At 32.6% G+C, this 27,038-nt stretch overlaps 1 protein-coding gene across 1 annotated transcript in view; it reads right to left on the bottom strand.

Moving 5' to 3' along the window:
- Nucleotides 1-1,046: 1,046 nt before the first annotated feature.
- The window catches only part of LOC143241754 (putative 3',5'-cyclic phosphodiesterase pde-5), a 67,078-nt gene continuing 41,086 nt past the window's right edge, over nt 1,047-27,038 (bottom strand). The window contains exons 13-18 of the mRNA XM_076484977.1: nt 25,787-25,938; nt 12,009-12,101; nt 10,474-10,542; nt 3,869-3,983; nt 3,151-3,290; nt 1,047-1,137 (exon numbers count right to left, since the gene is read on the bottom strand). Coding sequence (XP_076341092.1) covers nt 1,047-1,137; nt 3,151-3,290; nt 3,869-3,983; nt 10,474-10,542; nt 12,009-12,101; nt 25,787-25,938 — 660 coding nt within the window. The remainder of the gene's footprint in view (nt 1,138-3,150; nt 3,291-3,868; nt 3,984-10,473; nt 10,543-12,008; nt 12,102-25,786; nt 25,939-27,038) is intronic.

The following is a 27,038-nucleotide window of genomic DNA, read 5'->3' as shown; positions in this document are numbered from 1 at the left end:
GTAATCAAACTTTAAACTGGTAATGTCGTTATCAGTAGTGTAATCAAACTTTAAACTGGTAATGTCGTTATCAGTAATTTAATCAAACTTTAAACTGGTAATGTCGTTATCAGTAGTGTTATCAAACTTTAAACTGGTAATGTCGTTATCAGTAATGTAATCAAACTTTAAACTGGTAATGTCGTTATCAGTAATATAATCAAACTTTAAACTGGTAATGTCGTTATCAGTAATGTAATCAAACTTTAAACTGGTAATGTCGTTATCAGTAATGTAATCAAACTTTAAACTGGTAATGTCGTTATCAGTAATGTAATCAAACTTTAAACTGGTAATCTCGTTATCAGTAATATAATCAAACTTTAGACTGGTAATGTCGTTATCAGTAATGTAATCAAACTTTAAACTGGTAATGTCGTTATCAGTAATGTAATCAAACTTTAAACTGGTAATGTCGTTATCAGTAATGTAATCAAACTTTAAACTGGTAATGTCGTTATCAGTAATGTAATCAAACTTTAAACTGGTAATGTCGTTATCAGTAATGTAATCAAACTTTAAACTGGTAATGTCGTTATCAGTAATGTAATCAAACTTTAAACTGGTAATGTCGTTATTAGTAATATAATCAAACTTTAAACTGGTAATGTCGTTATCAGTAATGTAATCAAACATTAAACTGGTAATGTCGTTATCAGTAATATAATCAAACTTTAAACTGGTAATGTCGTTATCAGTAATATAATCAAACTTTATACTGGTAATGTCGTTATCAGTAATGTAATCAAACTTTAAACTGGTAATGTCGTTATGAGTAATGTAATCAAACTTTAAACTGGTAATGTCGTTATCAGTAATGTCATCAAACTTTAAACATTTTATATTATCTATTATGAACAGAAAATAATATATCAAACATTAAACTGGTAATGTCGTTATCAGTAGTGTTATCAAACTTTAATGTTGTATATATAAATGTTTCCAACTAACCCTGACGTACACCTTACAGAATCATTACTTAACTTCACATTGATAAGACACATGACTCACTTGTTAAGACCAAACAGGTCAATGAACATGTATATAGCTGCTGACACTTTCTGTTCAGAGTCCAGAGAGAATGGAGAAAAGTTGAATCTGTCCAAAGAATGAATGAGAGATGTTAGAAATTATTTACTTAATATCGTGTATTAGCCATCTATAAACTAGAGATTTAGATAGATAATCACATGGGTAATAGTTGTTTAAAACTAGAATATGTCTTTAAGACGGTCACAAGTGTCCCAGTTGTGACATGTGTTTAAGTCGGTCACATTTGTATTGTCTTATGTGTTGCTTGAAAGATAAAATAAAATGGTACCGGTAGATAAACTGTTTACAGACTTTAAATTTCGAATTAGCCTGTCCTGTAAAACAGTTTGCGTGTAAGTAATAAGTTTCATAAACTGACCAGTCAGTTCAGAATAAAATAGAGTAAACGTAATCTTAAGAGATTAAACATATAAGTAAATAAACGTATTAATTATAATAGTATGAACACAGTGATGATGTAATATTACACAACACGATTTATCTCATTCACTGATTCACGACTCGCTACAAGTGTCATTCTGAACTGGACAGTAGCTGTACATTTTACCTTTGTTTGATTTCTTTTTTGAATTTCGCGCAAAGCTACTCGAGGACTATCTGCGCTATCCGTCCCTTACTTTGCAGTGTAAGACTAGAGGGAAGGCAACTTGTCGTCACCACCCACCGCCAACTCTTGGGCTACTCTTTTACCAACGAATAGCGGGATTGACCCTAACAATATATCGCCCCCACGGCTAAAAGGTCGAGCGTGTTTGGTGTGACGGGGATTCGAACCCACGAATCTCTGTTTGGTCAAGAAGGATGTTCCAATCACTGTGCGATATTTGAATATTCGTAAGAAATAGCCCAATCAGTGTGCAGTATTTGAGCCTCCATAATAAATAGTCCAATCACCGTGCGGTATTTGATGCTACGTAATAAGTAGTCCGATTATCGTGTGTTACTTCAACCTTTGTAATAATCAGTCCAATGACTGTGCGTTATTTGAATCTTTGTAATGAGCAGTCCAATCACTGTGCAATATATGAATCTATGTAATAAATAGTCCAATCACCGTGCGGTATTTGATGTTACGTAATAATCAGTCCAATGACTGTGCGTTATTTGAATCTTTGTAATGAGCAGTCCAATCACTGTGCAATATATGAATCTATGTAATAAATAGTCCAATCACCGTGCGGTATTTGATGTTACGTAATAATCAGTCCAATGACTGTGCGTTATTTGAATCTTTGTAATGAGCAGTCCAATCACTGTGCAATATATGAATCTATGTAATAAATAGTCCACTACGTGATGACGAGAAACCCATTTCAAGTATAAACGTATTTCAGGACATATGGTGTGGGTATTAGCGTATTTTAGGTCATCGTCAGGTTAGCTAAAATGGTCGAAACGTTGTTTACTGCTTTATTTTGGTAAAAGTATCCAGCCGTCCTGGAATGCAAATTGTCCATAACTCTGCGGTGGTTGATTCTACATAATAAACAGTCCAATCACTGTGCGATATTTGATTTTTCGTAATATATAGTCCAATCAGTGTGCAGTATTTGATGCTACGTAAGATATCGTCCAATCAGTGTGCAGTATTGATGATACGTAATATATCGTCCAATCAGTGTGCAGTATTTGATGCTACGTAATATATTGTCCAATCAGTGTGCAGTATTTGATGATACGTAATATATCGTCCAATCAGTGTGCAGTATTTGATGATACGTAATATATCGTCCAATCAGTTTGGAGTAACAATTACACGAGAAAAGGTTTAAACTTCCAATGATCGCAAATTTTTATAACAAATAGTTTGGAAAACTCACCCAGTGTTAGAACTGATGTGTGTACGGAGTTGTCCCGCAAAAAACACACAATAAAACAAACAAACACTTATACGACACTCATAAATACCGTGTTTCCTATCTTTAAAAACAACTTATCCGTTATAGAACGTTGTTTATATGTTTAAACACATTCGTTTGTCTTTATTACTACATTACAGACGACGTCGGAAAAAGAGACACGAAACTTATAAAAAGATACAAATGTAAGTAAACTTACTCCGCCAACGACTGCGCGCTCGGTAAAGGCGGTGAATGTTTAATCTCGTTCACTTCCGTTTCCGTGCACGTGCTATGGTACGATAGAACTTCTAGCGCCACCTTGTATTTCTGTTCGGAACGACGAATTTTATCGTACAACTGTAAAACAAAATGCAATCAAATGTTTAACCATTTAAACACAAAATGTCTCTAAACCATTACCTTGAAACACAAAATGTCTCTAAAACCAGTACCTTCAAACACAAAATGTCTCTACTTTATTATATATATATCAGTTACTAGTGTATTCAAAAGTGTACGCTTCTTATACTGTATTATGGCAGATGGAAAGAAACCACTAAGAGCACTCTACCACACCGCTATCCATGCTAAGAAAAGGATTATTACTCTTATAACACACCCACAAGTTATCAAAGAATAATTTCTGGTGTCACACATTTTGGAACTGGTTCGTCAAAATTAACCACCTACCATTCACACAGAGAATTTGACTGCTACTTCTATAAGGTACCCAATGCCTAACACTTTGCTCACATCTTACCAATGCGAAATATGGGATTCAACACATCATAACAACGCTTACTCAGTCGAAAAGATCGGAGAGGTTTGGTGACGGGATTCAAACTCGCGACCCACAGATTGCGACTCGAGCGCCCTCTAACCACAAGCATAGATATCTTATGCTTGTATAACGACCCTGTATTTTCTAAGCCTACCTTGGCATGATGAAGAGCTAGTCCACAGTAAGTAGCAAAAGTGGCAAACGCTTCCTCGTCAGCTTTACTGAAAGGTCCACTTTCCTTGTTGACCATCTGGACAACTCCGATGACACTGAAATAACGTAGAAAAGAAACCTGTTCATCTGGGCTCACTTTAATAAAGGTCTAAATGTCACATCTACCTCACTGTAGACAAGGTCTAAATGTCACATCTACCTCACTGTAGACAAGGTCTAAATGTCACATCTACCTCACTGTAAACAAGGTCTAAATGTCACATCTACCTCACTGTAGACAAGGTCTAAATGTCACATCTACCTCACTGTAGACAAGGTCTAAATGTCACATCTACCTCACTGTAGACAAGGTCTAAATGTCACATCTACCTCACTGTAGACAAGGTCTAAATGTCACATCTACCTCACTGTAGACAAGGTAGAAATGTCACATCTACCTCACTGTGGACAAGGTCTAAATGTCACATCTACCTCACTGTAGAGAAGGTCTAAATGTCACATCTACCTCACTGTAAACAAGGTCTAAATGTCACATCTACCTCACTGTAGACAAGGTCTAAATGTCACATCTACCTCACTGTAGACAAGGTCTAAATGTCACATCTACCTCACTGTAGACAAGGTCTAAATGTCACATCTACCTCACTGTAAACAAGGTCTAAATGTCACATCTACCTCACTGTAGATAAGGTCTAAATGTCACATCTACCTCACTATAGACAAGGTCTAAATGTCACATCTACCTCACTTTAAACAAGGTCTAAATGTCACATCTATCTCACTGTAGACAAGGTCTAAATGTCACATCTACCTCACTGTAGACAAGGTCTAAATGTCACATCTACCTCAATGTAGACAAGGTGTAAATGTCACATCTACCTCACTGTAGACAAGGTCTAAATGTCACATCTACCTCACTGTAAACAAGGTCTAAATGTCACATCTACCTCACTGTAGATAAGGTCTAAATGTCACATCTACCTCACTTTAAACAAGGTCTAAATGTCACATCTATCTCACTGTAGACAAAATCTAAATGTCACATCTACCTCACTGTAGACAAGGTCTAAATGTCACATCTACCTCACTGTAGACAAGGTCTAAATGTCACATCTACCTCACTGTAGACAAGGTCTAAATGTCACATCTACCTCACTGTAGACAAGGTAGAAATGTCACATCTACCTCACTGTGGACAAGGTCTAAATGTCACATCTACCTCACTGTAGAGAAGGTCTAAATGTCACATCTACCTCACTGTAAACAAGGTCTAAATGTCACATCTACCTCACTGTAGACAAGGTCTAAATGTCACATCTACCTCACTGTAGACAAGGTCTAAATGTCACATCTACCTCACTGTGAGACAAGGTCTAAATGTCACATCTACCTCACTGTAAACAAGGTCTAAATGTCACATCTACCTCACTGTAGATAAGGTCTAAATGTCACATCTACCTCACTATAGATAAGGTCTAAATGTCACATCTACCTCACTTTAAACAAGGTCTAAATGTCACATCTATCTCACTGTAGACAAGGTCTAAATGTCACATCTACCTCACTGTAGACAAGGTCTAAATGTCACATCTACCTCAATGTAGACAAGGTGTAAATGTCACATCTACCTCACTGTAGACAAGGTCTAAATGTCACATCTACCTCACTGTAAACAAGGTCTAAATGTCACATCTACCTCACTGTAAATAAGGTCTAAATGTCACATCTACCTCACTTTAAACAAGGTCTAAATGTCACATCTATCTCACTGTAGACAAAATCTAAATGTCACATCTACCTCACTGTAGACAAGGTCTAAATGTCACATCTACCTCACTGTGGACAAGGTCTAAATGTCACATCTACCTCACTGTAAACAAGGTCTAAATGTCACATCTACCTCACTGTAGACAAGGTCTAAATGTCACATCTACCTCACTGTAAACAAGGTCTAAATGTCACATCTACCTCACTGTAGATAAGGTCTAAATGTCACATCTACCTCACTTTAAACAAGGTCTAAATGTCACATCTATCTCACTGTAGACAAAATCTAAATGTCACATCTACCTCACTGTAGACAAGGTCTAAATGTCACATCTACCTCACTGTGGACAAGGTCTAAATGTCACACCTACCTCACTGTAAACAAGGTCTAAATGTCACATCTACCTCACTGTGGACAAGGTCTAAATGTCACATCTACCTCACTGTAAACAAGGTCTAAATGTCACATCTACCTCACTGTAAACAAGGTCTAAATGTCACATCTACCTCACTGTAAACAAGGTCTAAATGTCACATCTACCTCACTGTAGATAAGGTCTAAATGTCACATCTACCTCACTGTAAACAAGGTCTAAATGTCACATCTACCTCACTGTAGACAACGTCTAAATGTCACATCTACCTCACTGTAGACAAGGTCTAAATGTCACATCTACCTCACTGTAGACAAGGTCTAAATGTCACATCTACCTCACTGTAGATAAGGTGTAAATGTCACATCTACCTCACTGTGGACAAGGTCTAAATGTCATCTACCTCACTGTAAACAAGGTCTTAATGTCACATCTACCTCACTGTAGATAAGGTCTAAATGTCACATCTACCTCACTTTAAACAAGGTCTAAATGTCACATCTATCTCACTGTAGACAAGGTCTAAATGTCACATCTACCTCACTGTAGACAAGGTCTAAATGTCACATCTACCTCACTGTAGACAAGGTGTAAATGTCACATCTACTACACTGTAAACAAGGTCTAAATGTCATCTACCTCACTGTAGACAAGGTCTAAATGTCACATCTACCTCACTGTAGACAAGGTCTAAATGTCACATCTACCTCACTGTAGATAAGGTCTAAATGTCACATCTACCTCAATGTAGACAAGGTGTAAATGTCACATCTACCTCACTGTAAACCAGGTCTAAATGTCACATCTACCACACTGTAGACAAGGTCTAAATGTCACATCTACCTCACTGTAGACAAGGTCTAAATGTCACATCTACCTCACTGTAGACAAGGTCTAAATGTCACATCTACCTCACTGTAGACAAGGTCTAAATGTCACATCTACCTCACTGTAGACAAGGTAGAAATGTCACATCTACCTCACTGTGGACAAGGTCTAAATGTCACATCTACCTCACTGTAGAGAAGGTCTAAATGTCACATCTACCTCACTGTAAACAAGGTCTAAATGTCACATCTACCTCACTGTAGACAAGGTCTAAATGTCACATCTACCTCACTGTAGACAAGGTCTAAATGTCACATCTACCTCACTGTAGACAAGGTCTAAATGTCACATCTACCTCACTGTAAACAAGGTCTAAATGTCACATCTACCTCACTGTAGATAAGGTCTAAATGTCACATCTACCTCACTATAGATAAGGTCTAAATGTCACATCTACCTCACTTTAAACAAGGTCTAAATGTCACATCTATCTCACTGTAGACAAGGTCTAAATGTCACATCTACCTCACTGTAGACAAGGTCTAAATGTCACATCTACCTCAATGTAGACAAGGTGTAAATGTCACATCTACCTCACTGTAGACAAGGTCTAAATGTCACATCTACCTCACTGTAAACAAGGTCTAAATGTCACATCTACCTCACTGTAGACAAGGTCTAAATGTCACATCTACCTCACTTTAAACAAGGTCTAAATGTCACATCTATCTCACTGTAGACAAAATCTAAATGTCACATCTACCTCACTGTAGACAAGGTCTAAATGTCACATCTACCTCACTGTGGACAAGGTCTAAATGTCACACCTACCTCACTGTAAACAAGGTCTAAATGTCACATCTACCTCACTGTAGACAAGGTCTAAATGTCACATCTACCTCACTGTAAACAAGGTCTAAATGTCACATCTACCTCACTGTAGATAAGGTCTAAATGTCACATCTACCTCACTTTAAACAAGGTCTAAATGTCACATCTATCTCACTGTAGACAAAATCTAAATGTCACATCTACCTCACTGTAGACAAGGTCTAAATGTCACATCTACCTCACTGTGGACAAGGTCTAAATGTCACACCTACCTCACTGTAAACAAGGTCTAAATGTCACATCTACCTCACTGTGGACAAGGTCTAAATGTCACATCTACCTCACTGTAAACAAGGTCTAAATGTCACATCTACCTCACTGTAAACAAGGTCTAAATGTCACATGTACCTCACTGTAAACAAGGTCTAAATGTCACATCTACCTCACTGTAGATAAGGTCTAAATGTCACATCTACCTCACTGTAAACAAGGTCTAAATGTCACATCTACCTCACTGTAGACAACGTCTAAATGTCATCTACCTCACTGTAGACAAGGTCTAAATGTCACATCTACCTCACTGTAGACAAGGTCTAAATGTCACATCTACCTCACTGTAGATAAGGTGTAAATGTCACATCTACCTCACTGTGGACAAGGTCTAAATGTCACATCTACCTCACTGTAAACAAGGTCTAAATGTCACATCTACCTCACTGTAGATAAGGTCTAAATGTCACATCTACCTCACTTTAAACAAGGTCTAAATGTCACATCTATCTCACTGTAGACAAGGTCTAAATGTCACATCTACCTCACTGTAGACAAGGTCTAAATGTCACATCTACCTCAATGTAGACAAGGTGTAAATGTCACATCTACTACACTGTAAACAAGGTCTAAATGTCACATCTACCTCACTGTAGACAAGGTCTAAATGTCACATCTACCTCACTGTAGACAAGGTCTAAATGTCACATCTACCTCACTGTAGACAAGGTCTAAATGTCACATCTACCTCAATGTAGACAAGGTGTAAATGTCACATCTACCTCACTGTAAACAAGGTCTAAATGTCACATCTACCACACTGTAGACAAGGTCTAAATGTCACATCTACCTCACTGTAGACAAGGTCTAAATGTCACATCTACCTCACTGTAAACAAGGTCTAAATGTCACATCTACTACACTGTAAACAAGGTCTAAATGTCACATCTACCTCACTGTAGACAAGGTCTAAATGTCACATCTACCTCACTGTAGACAAGGTCTAAATGTCACATCTACCTCACTGTAGACAAGGTCTAAATGTCACATCTACCTCACTGTAAACAAGGTCTAAATGTCACATCTACCTCACTGTAAACAAGGTCTAAATGTCACATCTACCTCACTGTGGACAAGGTCTAAATGTCACATCTACCTCACTGTAGACAAGGTCTAAATGTCACATCTACCTCACTGTAGACAAGGTCTAAATGTCACATCTACCTCACTGTAGACAAGGTCTAAATGTCACATCTACCTCACTGTAGACAAGGTCTAAATGTCACATCTACCTCACTGTAGACAAGGTCCAAATGTCACATCTACCTCACTGTGGACAAGGTCTAAATGTCACATCTACCTCACTGTAGATAAGATCTAAATGTCACATCTACCTCACTGTAAACAAGGTCTAAATGTCACATCTACCTCAATGTAGACAAGGTGTAAATGTCACATCTACCTCACTGTAAACAAGGTCTAAATGTCACATCTACCTCACTGTAAACAAGGTCTAAATGTCACATCTACCACACTGTAGATAAGGTCTAAATGTCACATCTACCTCACTTTAAACAAGGTCTAAATGTCAAATCTATCTCACTGTAGACAAGGTCTAAATGTCACATCTACCTCACTGTAGACAAGGTCTAAATGTCACATCTACCTCACTGTAGATAAGGTCTAAATGTCACATCTACCTCAATGTAGACAAGGTGTAAATGTCACATCTACCTCACTGTAAACCAGGTCTAAATGTCACATCTACCACACTGTAGACAAGGTCTAAATGTCACATCTACCTCACTGTAGACAAGGTCCAAATGTCACATCTACCTCACTGTAGATAAGGTCTAAATGTCACATCTACCTCACTGTAGACAAGGTCTAAATGTCACATCTACCTCACTGTAAACAAGGTCTAAATGTCACATCTACCTCACTGTAGACAAGGTCTAAATGTCACATCTACCTCACTGTAGAGAAGGTCTAAATGTCACATCTACCACACTGTAGACAAGGTCTAAATGTCACATCTACCTCACTGTAGACAAGGTCCAAATGTCACATCTACCTCACTGTAGACAAGGTCTAAATGTCACATCTACCTCACTGTAAACAAGGTCTAAATGTCACATCTACTACACTGTAAACAAGGTCTAAATGTCGCATCTACCTCACTGTAGACAAGGTCCAAATGTCACATCTACCTCACTGTAGATAAGGTCTAAATGTCACATCTACCTCTGTGTCGACAAGGTCTAAATGTCACATCTACCTCACTGTAAACCAGGTGTAAATGTCACATGTACCTCACTGTAAACAAGGTCTAAATGTCACATGTACCTCACTGTAAACAAGGTCTAAATGTCACATCTACCTCACTGTAAACAAGGTCTAAAAGTCACATGTACCTCACTGTAAACAAGGTCTAAACTATACACAAACTTATTGCAGATGATGACACACACAACGGCCTTACTTGTTTCTGATGGACACATAACAACAACCTTACTTGTTTCTGATGAAGATTGGCATACATAGTAAGTTCCTTGTTCTGTAACCTGTCTGCTGATCCACTGTCCTGTTCAGAAACGTTAAGGATCATTTATATATTAATAATGTAGTTAACACAACTGAAAATATGAATTACTATACTGGTGTCTTTGATATTTATAATTAACACGTTACATTGTTAGATAATCCTCTATATCTATAAAGCACATTGTTAGCTAATCCTATATATCTATACAGCACATTGTTAGCTAATCCTATATATCTATACAGCACATTGTTAGCTAATCCTATATATCTATAGAGCACATTGTTAGCTAATCCTATACATCTATACAGCACATTGTTAGCAAATCTTGTATATCTATAAAGCACATTGTTAGCTAATCCTCTATTTCTATGAAGAACACTATCAGCTAATTTTTTATATTTATACAGCACATTGTTAGCTAATCTTGTATATCTATAAAGCACATTGTTAGCTAATGCTCTATATCTATGAAGAACATTGTTAGCTAATCCTTTATATCTATAAAGCACATAGTTAGCTATCCCTCTATATCTATAAAGCACATTGTTAGCTATTCCTTTATATTTATAGAGCACATTGTTAGCTAATCCTATATATCTATACAGCACATTGTTAGCTAATCCTATATATCTATACAGCACATTGTTAGCTAATCCTATATATCTATAGAGCACATTGTTAGCTAATCCTATACATCTATACAGCACATTGTTAGCTAATCTTGTATATCTATAAAGCACATTGTTAGCTAATCCTCTATTTCTATGAAGAACACTATCAGCTAATTTTTTATATTTATACAGCACATTGTTAGATAATCTTGTATATCTATAAAACACATTGTTATCTAATCCTATATATCTATAATGCACATTGTTCGCTAATCCTATATATCTATAAAGCACATTGTTAGCTAATCCTGTATATCTATACAGCACATTGTTAGCTAATCCTATATTTCTATAAAGCACATTGTTAGCTAATCCTGTGCATCTATAAAGCACATTGTTATCTAATCGTATATTTCTATAAAGCACATTGTTAGCTAATCCTCTATATCTATAAAGCACATTGTTAGTTAATCCTCTATACCTATGAAGCACATTGTTATCTAATCCTATATTTCTATAAAGCACATTGTTAGCTAATCCTGTGCACCTATAAAGCACATTGTCAGCTAATCCTTTATATTTATACAGCACATTGTTAGCTAATCTTGTATATCTATAAAGCACATTTTTAGCTAATCCTCTATATCTATGAAGAACATTATCAGCTAATCCTTTATATCTATACAGCGCATTGTTAGCTAATTCTTTATATCTATACAGCACATTGTTAGTTAATCCTCTATACCTATGAAGCACATTGTTATCTAATCCTATATTTCTATAAAGCACATTGTTAGCTAATCCTCTATATCTAGATAATAAACTACTGATATCTAAGAAAGGAAGGTTACAAAAACCTAGATAAAAATAATTTATTATAAAAATTTCTCTCACCTGTTGAATCTGTCATCATCATATGCATCTGGAATGTTCAGTGATTGCCCTGTCAAAGCAACATGTCCAGCTATTCCCTTCCCAACTGGAAACCTGAACATACAGATGAAGTTATCTAATGAACAGTTGGGAAGACCACTATAACACAACATCAAATAGATATCACATAATTTACAGTCGAACCAATAATTTTTGTACACAACAAATAATACCAAACTTTAAAGAGAACCCATGATGTTTAACCATACATACTATTATATAACGAATATTATTACAGGTGGATATGAATATAACTAATAACAGTCTAGTGTCATCTACAGAATATACCATAATATATTAAAAATATTCCATACTGCACACAGATAAAAACACTGATCCACCTTTCAACCTTCTAAAGTAAAAAAACAGCAAAGTCACCAGAATAATACTAACAACAACAATAGTGCAACCAAAATACTACTAACAACAATAGTACAACCAGAATAATACTAACAACAACAGTAATACAACCAGAATAATACTAACAACAATAGTACAACCAGAATAATACTAACAACAACAGTAGTACAACCAGAATACTAATAACAACAATAGTACAACCAGAATAAAACTAACAACAAGAATAGTACAACCAGAATAATTCTAACAACAATAGTACAACCAGAATAATACTAACAACAGTAATACAACCAGAATAATACTAAGAAAAACTGTAGTACAACCAGAATAATTCTAAAAACAGTAGTACAACCATATTACTACTAACAACAGTAGTACAACCAGAATAATACTAAAAACAGTACTACAACCAGAATAATACTAACAACAACAATAGCTAAACCAGAATAATACCAACAACAACATTAGTACAACCAGAATAATACTACGAATAACAGTACTACATCCAGAATAATACTAACAACAACAATAATACAACCAGAATAATACTAACAACAATAGTATAACCAAAATACTAAAAACAACAATAGTAATACAACCAGAAAAATACTAATAACAACAGTACAACCAGAATAATACTAACAACAACAGTAGTACAACCTGAATACTACTAACAACAATAGTACAACGAGAATAATACCAACAACAACAGTAATACAACCAGAATAATACTAACAACAATAGTACACACAGAATAATACTAACAACAGTAGTACAACCAGAATAATACAATAGTACAACCAGAATAATACTAACAACAATGGTAGTACAACCAGAATAATACTAACAACAATGGTAGTACAACCAGAATAATACTACGAATAACAGCAGTACAACCAGAATAGTACCAACAACAACATTAATATACAACCATAATACTACTAAAAACAACATTAGTACAACCATAATACTACTAACAACAACAGTACTACAACCAGAATAATACTACGAATAACAGTAGTACAACCAAAATACTACTAAAAACATTAATACAACCATAATACTACTAACAACAGTAGTACAACCAGAATACTACTAACAACAGCAGTAGTACAACGAGAATAATACTACGAAAAACAGTAGTACAACCAGAATACTAACAGCAACATTAGTACAACCATAATACTACTAACAACAACAGTAGTACAACCAGAATACTACTAACAACATTGGTAGTACAACCAGAATACTACTAACAACAACAGTACAACCAGAAAAATACTAAAAACAACAATAGTAGAACCAGAATAATACTAACAACAATAATACTACCAGAATAATACTAACAATAGTACAACCAGAATAATACTAACAACAACAATAATAGAACCAGAATAATACTAAAAGCAACATTAGCACAGCCAGAATAATACTACGAATAGCAGTAGTACAACCAGAATACTACTAACAACAATGTTAGTAGAACGAGAATAATACTAAAAACAGAACTACATCCAGAATAATACTAACAACAACAACAGTACAACCAGAATAATACTAACAACAGTAGTGCAACCAGAATAATTCTAACAACAGTAATAAAACTAGAATAATACTGACAACAATAGTACAACGAGAATAATACTAAAAACAGAACTACAACCAGAATGATACTAACAACAATAATAATACAACCAGAATAATATTAAGAACAATAGTATAACCAAAATAATAATAACAACAGTAATACAACCAGAATATTACTAACAACAACAATAGTACAACCAGAATAATACTAACAACAATAGTACAACCAGAATAAAATTAACAACAACAGTAATATAACCAGAATTATACTAACTACAATAGTAGTACAAACATAATACTACTAACAACAACAGTAGTAAAACCAGAATACTACTAACAACAATGGTAGTACAACCAGAATAATACTAGGAATAACAGTAGTACAACCGGAATACTACCAGCAACAATGGTAGTACAACCAAAATAATAGTACGAATAACGGTAGTACAACCAGAATAATACTAAAAACAATAGTACAACCAGAATAATACGAAAAACAACAATAGTAGAACCAGCATACTACTTACAACAACAGTAATACTACCAGAAAAATACTAACAATAGTAAAACCAGAATATTACTAACAACAACAGTAATACAACTAAAATAATACTAAGAAGAACAGTAGTACAACCAGAATAATTCTATAAAAAGTAGCAAAAGCAGAATAATTCTAAAAACAATAGTACAACCAGAATAATACTAACAACAATTGTACAACCAGGATAATACTAACAACAACAATAACAGTAATACAACCAGAATAGCACTACGAATAACAATAGTACAACCAGAATATTACTAACAACAATGGTAGTACAACCAGAATAGCACTAACAACAATAGTAGTACAACCAGAATAGTACTACGAATAACAGTAGTACAACCAGAATACTACTAACAACAACATTAGCACAACCATAATACTACTAACAATAACAGTAGTACAAACATATTACTACTAATAACAACATTAATACAACCAGAATAATACTAAGAACAACTGTAGTACAACCAGAATAATTCTAAAAACAGTAGTACAACCAGATTACTACTAATAACAACATTAATACAACCAGAATAATACTAAGAACAACTGTAGTACAACCAGAATAATTCTAAAAACAGTAGTACAACCAGAATAATACTAACAATAGTACAACAAGAATAATACTAACAACAATAGTACAACCAGAATAATACTAACAATAATGGTAGTACAACCAGAATAATACTAACAACAACAATAGCAGAACCAGAATAATACTAACAACAACATTAGTACAACCAGAATAATACTACGAATAACAGTAGTACAACCAGGATACTACTAACAATAATGGTAGCAGAACGAGAATAATACTAAAAACAGAACTACATCCAGAACAATTCTAACAACAACAACAATACAACCAGAATAATACTAACAACAGTAGTACAACCAGAATAATTCTAACAACAACAGTAATACAACCAGAATAATACTGACAACAATAGTACAACGAGAATAATACTAAAAACAGAACTACATCCAGAACAATTCTAACAACAACAACAATACAACCAGAATAATACTAACAACAGTAGTACAACCAGAATAATTCTAACAACAACAGTAATACAACAAGAATAATACTAACAACAATAGTACAACCAGAATAATACTAACAATAATGGTAGTACAACCAGAATAATACTAACAACAACATTAGTACAACCAGAATAATACTACGAATAACAGTAGTACAACCAGGATACTACTAACAATAATGGTAGCAGAACGAGAATAATACTAAAAACAGAACTACATCCAGAACAATTCTAACAACAACAACAATACAACCAGAATAATACTAACAACAGTAGTACAACCAGAATAATTCTAACAACAACAGTAATACAACCAGAATAATACTGACAACAATAGTACAACGAGAATAATACTAAAAACAGAACTACAACCAGAATAATACTAACAACAAGAATAATACAACCAGAATAATATTAATAACAATAGTAATACAACCAGAATAATACTAACAACAACAGTAGTACAACCAAAATAATACTAACGACAATAGTACAACCAGAATAATATTAACAACAATAGTACAACCAGAATAATACTAACAACAACAGTAATATAACCAGAATAATACTAACAACAATAGTAGTACAAACATAATACAATTAACAACAACAGTAGTACAACCAGAATACTACTAACAACAATAGTACAACCAGAATAATACTACCAACAACAGTAATACAACCAGAATAATACTAACAACAATAGTAGTACAACCAGAATAACATTAAGAATATTAGTACAACAAGAATAATACTAACTACAACAGTAGTACAACAAGAATAATACTAACTACAACAGTAGTACAACAAGAATAATACTAACGACAGTAGTACAACCAGAATAATACTAACAACAACAATAGTACAACCAGAATAATTCTAACAACAATAGTACAACCAGAATAATACTAACAACAGTATAATAACCATAATACTACTAACAACAGTAATACAACCAGAATAATACTAAGAACAACTGTAGTACAACAAAAATAATACTAAAAATATTACAACCAGCATAATACTAACAACAACAGTACTACAACCAAAATACTACTAACAACAACAATAGTAAACCCAGAATAACAATAATACAACCAGAATAGTACTACGAATAACAGTAATACAACCAGAATAATACTAAGAACAATAGTAGTTCAACCAGAATAACACTACGAATAACAGTAATACAACCAGAATAGTACTACGAATAACAGTAATACAACCAGAATAATACTAAGAACAATAGTACAACCAGAATAATACTAACAGTAGTACAACCAGAATACTACTAACAACAACAGTAATACAACCAGAATAATACTAACAACAACAATAGTACAACCAGAATACTACTAACAACAATGGTAGTACAACCAGAATAATACTAGGAATAACAGTAGTACAACCGGAATACTACCAGCAACAATGGTAGTACAACCAAAATAATAGTACAAATAACGGTAGTACAACCAGAATAATACTAAAAACAATAGTACAACCAGAATAATACGAACAACAACAATAGTAGAACCAGCATAATACTTACAACAACAGTAATACTACCAGAATAATACTAACAATAGTAAAACCAGAATATTACTAACAACAACAGTAATACAACCAGAATAATACTAAGAAGAACAGTAGTACAACCAGAATAATTCTATAAAAAGAAGCAAAAGCAGAATAATTCTAAAAACAATAGTACAACCAGAATAATACTAACAACAATTGTACAACCAGAATAATACTAACAACAACAGCAATAACAGTAATACAACCAGAATAGCACTACGAATAACAATAGTACAACCATAATATTACTAACAACAATGGTAGTACAACCAGAATAGCACTAACAACAATAGTAGTACAACCAGAATAGTACTACGAATAACAGTAGTACAACCAGAATACTAATAACAACAACATTAGTACAACCATAATACTACTAACAATAACAATAGTACAAACAGAATACTACTAATAACAACATTAATAGAACCAGAATAATACTAAGAACAACAGTAGTACAACCAGAATAATAATAACAATAGTACAACAAGAATAATACTAACAACAATAGTACAACCAAAATAATACTAACAACAATAGCAGAACCAGAATAATACTAACAACAACATTAGTACAACCAGAATAATATTACGAATAACAGTAGTACAACCAGAATACTACTAACAATAATGGTAGCAGAACGAGAATAATACTAAAAACAGAACTACATCCAGAACAATTCTAACAACAACAATACAACCAGAATAACACTAACAACAGTAGTACAACCAGAATAATTCTAACAACAACAGTAATACAACCAGAATAATACTGACAACAATAGTACAACGAGAATAATACTAAAAACAGAACTACAACCAGAATAATATTAACAACAAGAATAATACAACCAGGATAATACTAATAACAATAGTAATACAACCAGAATACTACTAACAACAACAGTAATACAACCAGAATAATACTAACAACAATAGTAGTACAACCAGAATAACATTAAGAACATTAGTACAACCAGAATAATACTAACTACAACAGTAGTACAACAAGAATAATACTAACGACAGTAGTACAACCAGAATAATACTAACAACAACAATAGTACAACCAGAATAATTCTAACAACAATAGTACAACCAGAATAATACTAACAACAGTAATACAACCAGAATAATACTAAGAACAACTGTAGTACAACAAAAATAATACTAAAAATATTACAACCAGCATAATACTAACAACAACAGTAGTACAACCAAAATACTACTAACAACAACAGTAGTAAACCCAGAATAACACTACGAATAACAGTAATACAACCAGAATAGCACTACGAATAACAGTAATACAACCAGAATAATACTAAGAACAATAGTAGTACAACCAGAATAATACTAACAACAACAGTAGTACAACCAGAATAATACTAACAACAACAATAATACAACCAGAATAATTCTAACAACAATAGTACAACCAGAATAATACTAACAACAGTAGTACAACCAGAATACTACTAACAACAGTAATACAACCAGAATAATACTAAGAATAACAGTAGTACAACCAGAATAATTCTAAAAACAGTAGTTCAACCAGATTACTAACAACAACAGTAGTACAACAAGAATAATACTACGAATAACAGTAGTAAAACCAGAATACTACTAAACACAACATTAGTACAACCATAATACTACAAACAACAATAGTAGTACAAACAAAATACTACTAACAACAACAGTAGTAAAACCAGAATAATACTACGAATAACAGTAATACAACCAGAATAGCACTTCGAATAACAATAGTACAACCAGAATATTACTAACAACAATGGTAGTACAACCAGAATAGCACTAACAACAACAGTAGTACAACCAGAATAATACTAACAACAACAATAATACAACCAGAATAATTCTAACAATAACACTAGTACAAACAGAATACTACTAATAAGAACATTAATACAACCAGAATAATACTAAGAACAACTGTAGTACAACCAGAATAATTCTAAAAACAGTAGTACAACCAGATTAGTACTAACAACAGTAATACAACCAGAATAATACTGACAATAGTACAACAAGAATAATACTAACAACAATGGTAGTACAACCAGAATAATACTAACAACAACAATAGCAGAAACAGAATAATACTAACAACAACATTAGTACAACCAGAATAACACTACGAATAACAGTAATACAACCAGAATAGCACTACGAATAACAGTAATACAACCAGAATAATACTAAGAACAATAGTAGTACAACCAGAATAATACTAAAAACAATAGTAGTACAACAATAATAATAATAACAACAATAGTACAACCAGAATAATTCTAACAACAATAGTACAACCAGAATAATACTAACAACAGTAGTAGAACCAGAGTAATACTAACAACAAAAATAGCAGAACCAGAATAATACAAACAACAACAGTAGTACAACCAGAATAATAAAAACAACAATAGTAATACAACCAGAATACTACTAACAACAACATTAGTACAACCATAATACTACTAACAACAACAGTAGTACAACCAGAATACTACTGACAACAATGGTAGTACAACCAGAATAATACTACGAATAACAGTAGTACAACCAGAATAATACTAACAACAACAATAGTACAACCAGAATAATTCTAACAACAATAGTACAACCAGAATAATACTAACAGTAGTACAACCAGAATAGAACTAACAACAACAGTAATACAACCAGAATAATACTAAGAATAATATTAGTACAACCAGAATAATTCTAAAAACAGTAGTACAACCAGAATAATTCTAACAACAACAGTAATACAACCAGAATAATACTAACAACAATAGTACAACGAGAATAATACTAAAAACAGTACTACAACCAGAATAATACTAACAACAACAATAGTACAACCAGAATAATACTAACAACAATGGTAGTACAACCAGAATAGCACTAACAACAATAGTAGTACAACCATAATACTTCTAACAATAACAGTAGTACAAACAGAATACTACTAATAACAACATTAATACAACCAGAATAATACTAAGAACAAATGTAGTACAACCAGAATAATTCTAAAAACAGTAGTACAACCAGATTAGTACTAACAACAGTAGTACAACCAGAATAATAATAACAATAGTACAACAACAATAATACTAACAACAATAGTACAACCAGAATAATAATAACAATAATACAACAAGAATAATACTAACAACAATAGTACAACCAGAATAATACTAACAACAATAGCAGAACCAGAATAATACTAACAACAACATTAGTACAAGCAGAATAATACTACGAATAACAGTAGTACAACCAAAATACTACTAAAAACAATGGTAGTACAACCAGAATAGCACTAACAACAATAGTAGTACAACCACAATAGTACTACGAATAACAGTAGTACAACCAGAATACTACTAACAATAACACTAGTACAAACAGAATACTACGAATAAGAACATTAATACAACCAGAATAATACTAAGAACAACTGTAGTACAACCAGAATAATTCTAAAAACAGTAGTACAACCAGATTAGTACTAACAACAGTAATACAAGCAGAATAATACTGACAATAGTACAACAAGAATAATACTAACAACAATGGTAGTACAACCAGAATAATACTAACGACAATAGTACAACCAGAATAATATTAACAACAATAGTAAAACCAGAATAATACTAACAACAATAGTACAACGAGAATAATACTAAAAACAGAACTGCAACCGGAATAATACTAACAAGAATAATACAACCAGAATAATACTAATAACAATAGTAATACAACCAGAATAATACTAACAACAACAGTGCTACAACCAAAATAATACTAACAACAATAGTACAACCAGATCACTACTAACAACAGTAGTACAACAAGAATAATACTAAAAATATTACAACCAGCATAATACTAACAACAATAGTACAGCCAGAATAATACTAACAACAACAGTAGTACAACCAAAATACTACTAACAACAACAGTAGTAAACCCAGAATAACACTACGAATAACAGTAATACAACCAGAATAGCACTACGAATAACAGTAATACAACCAGAATAATACTAAGAACAATAGTAGTACAACCAGAATAATACTAACAACAACAGTAGTACAACCAGTATAATACTAAGAATAATATTAGTACAACCAGAATAATTCTAAAAACAGTAGTACAACCAGAATAATTCTAACAACAACAGTAATACAACCAGAATAATACTAACAACAATAGTACAACGAGAATAATACTAAAAACAGTACTACAACCAGAATAATACTAACAACAACAATAGTACAACCAGAATAATACTAACAACAATAGTAGTACAACAATAATAATAATAACAACAATAGTACAACCAGAATAATTCTAACAACAATAGTACAACCAGAATAATACTAACAACAGTAGTAGAACCAGAATAATACTAACAACAAAAATAGCAGAACCAGAATAATACAAACAACAACAGTAGTACAACCAGAATAATACAAACAACAAAAGTAATACAACCAGAATACTACTAACAACAACATTAGTACAACCATAATACTACTAACAACAACAGTAGTACAACCAGAATGCTACTAACAACAATGGTAGTACAACCAGAATAATACTACGAATAACAGTAGTACAACCAGAATAATACTAACAACAACAATAGTACAACCAGAATAATTCTAACAACAATAGTACAACCAGAATAATACTAACAGTAGTACAACCAGAATACAACTAACAACAACAGTAATACAACCAGAATAATACTAAGAATAATATTAGTACAACCAGAATAATTCTAAAAACAGTAGTACAACCAGAATAATTCTAACAACAACAGTAATACAACCAGAATAATACTAACAACAATAGTACAACCAGAATAATACTAAAAACAGTACTACAACCAGAATAATACTAACAATAACAATAGTACAACCAGAATAATACTAACAACAATGGTAGTACAACCAGAATAGCACTAACAACAATAGTAGTACAACCATAATACTTCTAACAATAACAGTAGTACAAACAGAATACTACTAATAACAACATTAATACAACCAGAATAATACTAAGAACAAATGTAGTACAACCAGAATAATTCTAAAAACAGTAGTACATCCAGATTAGTACTAACAACAGTAGTACAACCAGAATAATAATAACAATAGTACAACAAGAATAATACTAACAACAATAGTACAACCAGAATAATAATAACAATAGTACAACAAGAATAATACTAACAACAATAGTACAACCAGAATAATACTAACAACAATAGCAGAACCAAAATAATACTAACAACAACATTAGTACAAACAGAATAATACTACGAATAACAGTAGTACAACCAGAATACTACTAACAATAATGGTAGCAGAACGAGAATAATACTAAAAACAGAACTACATCCAGAACAATTCTAACAACAACAATACAACCAGAATAATACTAACAACAGTAGTACAACCAGAATAATTCTAACAACAACAGTAATACAACCAGAATAATACTGACAACAATAGTACAACGAGAATAATACTAAAAACAGAACTACAACCAGAATAATACTAACAACAAGAATAATACTAATAACAATAGTAATACAACCAGAATAATACTAACAACAACAGTAGTACAACCAAAATAATACTAACGACAATAGTACAACCAGAATAATATTAACAACAATAGTACAACCAGAATAATACTAACAACAACAGTAATTTAACCAGAATAATACTAACAACAATAGTAATACAAACATAATACTACTAACAACAACAGTAGTACAACCAGAATACTACTAACAACAATAGTATAACCAGAATAATACTACCAACAACAGTAATACAACCAGAATAATACTAACAACAATAGTAGTACAACCAGAATAACATTAAGAACATTAGTACAACCAGAATAATACTAACTACAACAGTAGTACAACAAGAATAATACTAACGACAGTAGTACAACCAGAATAATACTAACAACAACAATAGTACAACCAGAATAATTCTAACAACAATAGTACAGCCAGAATAATACTAACAACAGTATAATAACCATAATACTACTAACAACAGTAATACAACCAGAATAATACTAAGAACAACTGTAGTACAACAAAAATAATACTAAAAATATTACAACCAGCATAATACTAACAACAACAGTAGTACAACCAAAATACTACTAACAACAACAGTAGTAAACCCAGAATAACACTACGAATAACAGTAATACAACCAGAATAGCACTACGAATAACAGTAATACAACCAAAATAATACTAAGAACAATAGTAGTACAACCAGAATAATACTAACAACAACAGTAGTACAACCAGAATAATTCTAACAACAATAGTACAACCAGAATAATACTAACAACAATACTAATACAACCAGAATAATACTAACAACAACAGTAGTACAACCAGAATACTACTAAGAACAATAGTACAAAGAGAATAGAACTAACAACAACAATAGTACAACCAGAATAATACTAACAACAATGGTATAACCAAAAGAATAATAACAACAATAGTAATACAACCAGAATATTACTAACAACAACAGTATTACAACTAGAACACTACTAACAACAATAGAACAACGAGAATAGTACTAACAACAATGGTAGTACAACGAGAATAATACTACGAATAACCGCAGAACAACCAGAATACTACTAACAACAATGGTAGTACAACCAGAATAGCACTAACAACAATAGTAGTACAACCAGAATAGTACTACGAATAACAATAGTACAAGCAGAATACTACTAACAACAACATTAGTACAACCATAATACTACTATCAATAACAGTAGTACAAGCAGAATACTACTAACAACAATGGTAGTACAACCAGAATAATACTACGAATAACAATAGTACAAGCAGAATACTACTAACAACAATATTAGTACAACCATAATATTACTAACCACAATGGTAGTACAACCAGAATAATAATACGAATTACATTTGTACAACAAGAATACTACTTACAACAATGGTAGTACAACCAGAATACTACTAACAACAATGGTAGTACAACCAGAATAATACTACGAATAACAATAGTACAACCAGGATACTACTAACAACAACACTAGTACAACCAGAATATTACTAACAACGATGGTAGTACAACCAGAATAATAATACGAATTACATTAGTACAACAAGAATACTACTTACAACAATGGTAGTACAACCAGAATACTACTAACAACAATGGTAGTACAACCAGAATAATACTACGAATAACAATAGTACAACCAGGATACTACTAACAACAACATTAGTACAACCATAATAATACTGACAACAATGGTAGTACAACCAGAATAACACTACGAATAACAGTAGTACAACCAGAATAGTACTAACAACATCATTAGTACAACCATAATACTACTAACACCAGTAGTACAACCAGAATACAACTAACAACAACAGTAGTACAATGAGAATAATACTACGAATAACAGTAGTACAACCAGAATACTACTAACAACAACATTAGTACAACCATAATACTAGTAACAACAACAGTAATAAAACCAGAATATTACTAACAACAATGGTAGTACAACCAGAATAATACTAACAACAACATTAGTACACCCATAATAATACTAACACCAATGGTAGTACAACCATAATAATACTACGAATAACAGTAGTACAACCAGAATACTAACAACAACATTAGTACAACCATAATACAACTAACAAGAACAGTAGTACAACCAGAATACTTCTCACAACAACAGTAGTACAAGGAGAATAATACTACGAATAACAGTAGGACAACCAGAATACTACTAACAACATTGGTAGTATAATCAGAATAATACTAACAACAACAGTACAACCAGAAAAATACTAACAACAACAATAGTAGAACCAGAATAATACTAACAACAGTAATACTACCAGAATAATACTAACAATAGTACAACCAGAATAATACTAAAAACAGTACTACAACCAGAATAATACCAACAACAACAATAGCAGAACCAGAATAATACTAACAACCATGGTAGTACAACCAGAATAATACTAACAACAACAGTAGTACAACCAGAATAATACTAACAACAGTAGTACAACCAGAATAATACTACGAATAACAGTAGTACAACCAGAATACTACTAACAACATTAGTACAACCATAATACTACTATAACAACAACAGTAGTACAACCAGAATACTACTAACAACAATGGTAATACAACCAAAATACTACTAATAACAATGGTAGTACAACCATAATACTACTTACAACAATGATAGTACAATCAGAATAGTACTATGAATAACAGTAGTGCAACCAGAATAATACTACGAATAACAGTTGTACAACAACCACAATACCAACAATAACAAGGTTTTATTGTTTCTCTACTTAGACACTGCTGTTATACGAGTATGTTTTTCACAGATAACCTTAGTTTGTAATAAATTATTGTTTATTATTATAATCTACACATGGTTACACTGTCATGTAACACTCAATGTGGTTTATTTGGTTATATTTATTCACTTAAATACTGTTTATCTCTACCGGATTTCTTTCGACGTCTCTGAAACAGACACAGTAGACTTGCTCTCTTGGTCTCCGCTGACGTCAAATATTCGAGCATACAATTCCTTAGTTCGTCCGTCAACCAGGAAAAGTGAAGCCCTGTCAGCGTTCACCAGCTTTTGAGCGAATGTCTGAAGATGTAATAAAGATAAAATATCTCATTAAAACCATTGACGTAAATAATATGTACAATATTTAATAAAAGGTATCACGGTAAGTGAAGGGTATCGCTTATCTTAAGGAAATGTTACGATAAGCAACAATAACTCAAACACACACAATAAATATTAATACCTCCCCCAGTTGTGGTAATAAAATCTTATAAGTTACGTTTGTTGAAAGTAAAGACCTGTAGACATGAGGCTTCATTATCTCATCTTGGACTCTGTATCTTTATTATAATCATGAGAGTCAACTGTCTGCCATCTCTCATTATTTAGACTAATTCAAACAAATTCGCTATATCTGGGAAAACAGTTTTTCGTGCAAATGCCAATTTACATTCTGTTATTAATTAATTTTAATAAATATGTTTCCTGATATTAATATGTTTTCAATTAACTTACATTCAGGTTTTTAATTTGTTTGGTTTCTTAGTCTTATAGGGCCTGCTCTGTTCATGACCAACCTGATATTATAATTTTCCTAATTAATACACATTTTGTTTTTAATTAGTTTCACAACGAACTTTCGTGTTTATTAAATATCTGCCTGGTCTGTGATATCGGGGTTAAATTCCCTTATTTTATGATCAATATCTATTTGCTTATATTTAATAACTGAATATGAATATTATTTGAGCTTCAATGTCTTTAGTTTTAGATATATGTAAAATATTAACAATAAAATATAGTTATTGTTGTTAGTGCCATACGTTCATTTATTACCTATTTATAAAGATAAAATAAAGCGAGGGAAAACTAAACAACGGTTAGGCTTAACCTCCAAACAAAATTATAAACATGATTCGATTTGTTCTTGTTAATGTAACAAGGCGAGTATTCAACTAAGAACAGTTAGGCTTAACCTCCAACCTAAATTATAAACATAATTCTATTTGTTCTTGTTAATATAACAAGGCGAGTATTCAACTAAGAACAGTTAGGCCTAACCTCCAAACTAAATTATAAACATGATTCTATTTGTTCTTGTTAATATAACAAGGCGAGTATTCAACTAAGAACAGTTAGGCTTAACCTCCAAACTAAATTATAAAAAGAATTTGGGATCA

This window comes from Tachypleus tridentatus, unplaced genomic scaffold (genome assembly GCF_004210375.1).
Source record: "Tachypleus tridentatus isolate NWPU-2018 unplaced genomic scaffold, ASM421037v1 Hic_cluster_1, whole genome shotgun sequence".
Lineage (NCBI taxonomy): Eukaryota > Metazoa > Arthropoda > Merostomata > Xiphosura > Limulidae > Tachypleus > Tachypleus tridentatus.
The sequence above is the reverse complement of the archived record's forward strand: the minus strand, read 5'-3'. Positions and strand labels throughout refer to the sequence as shown.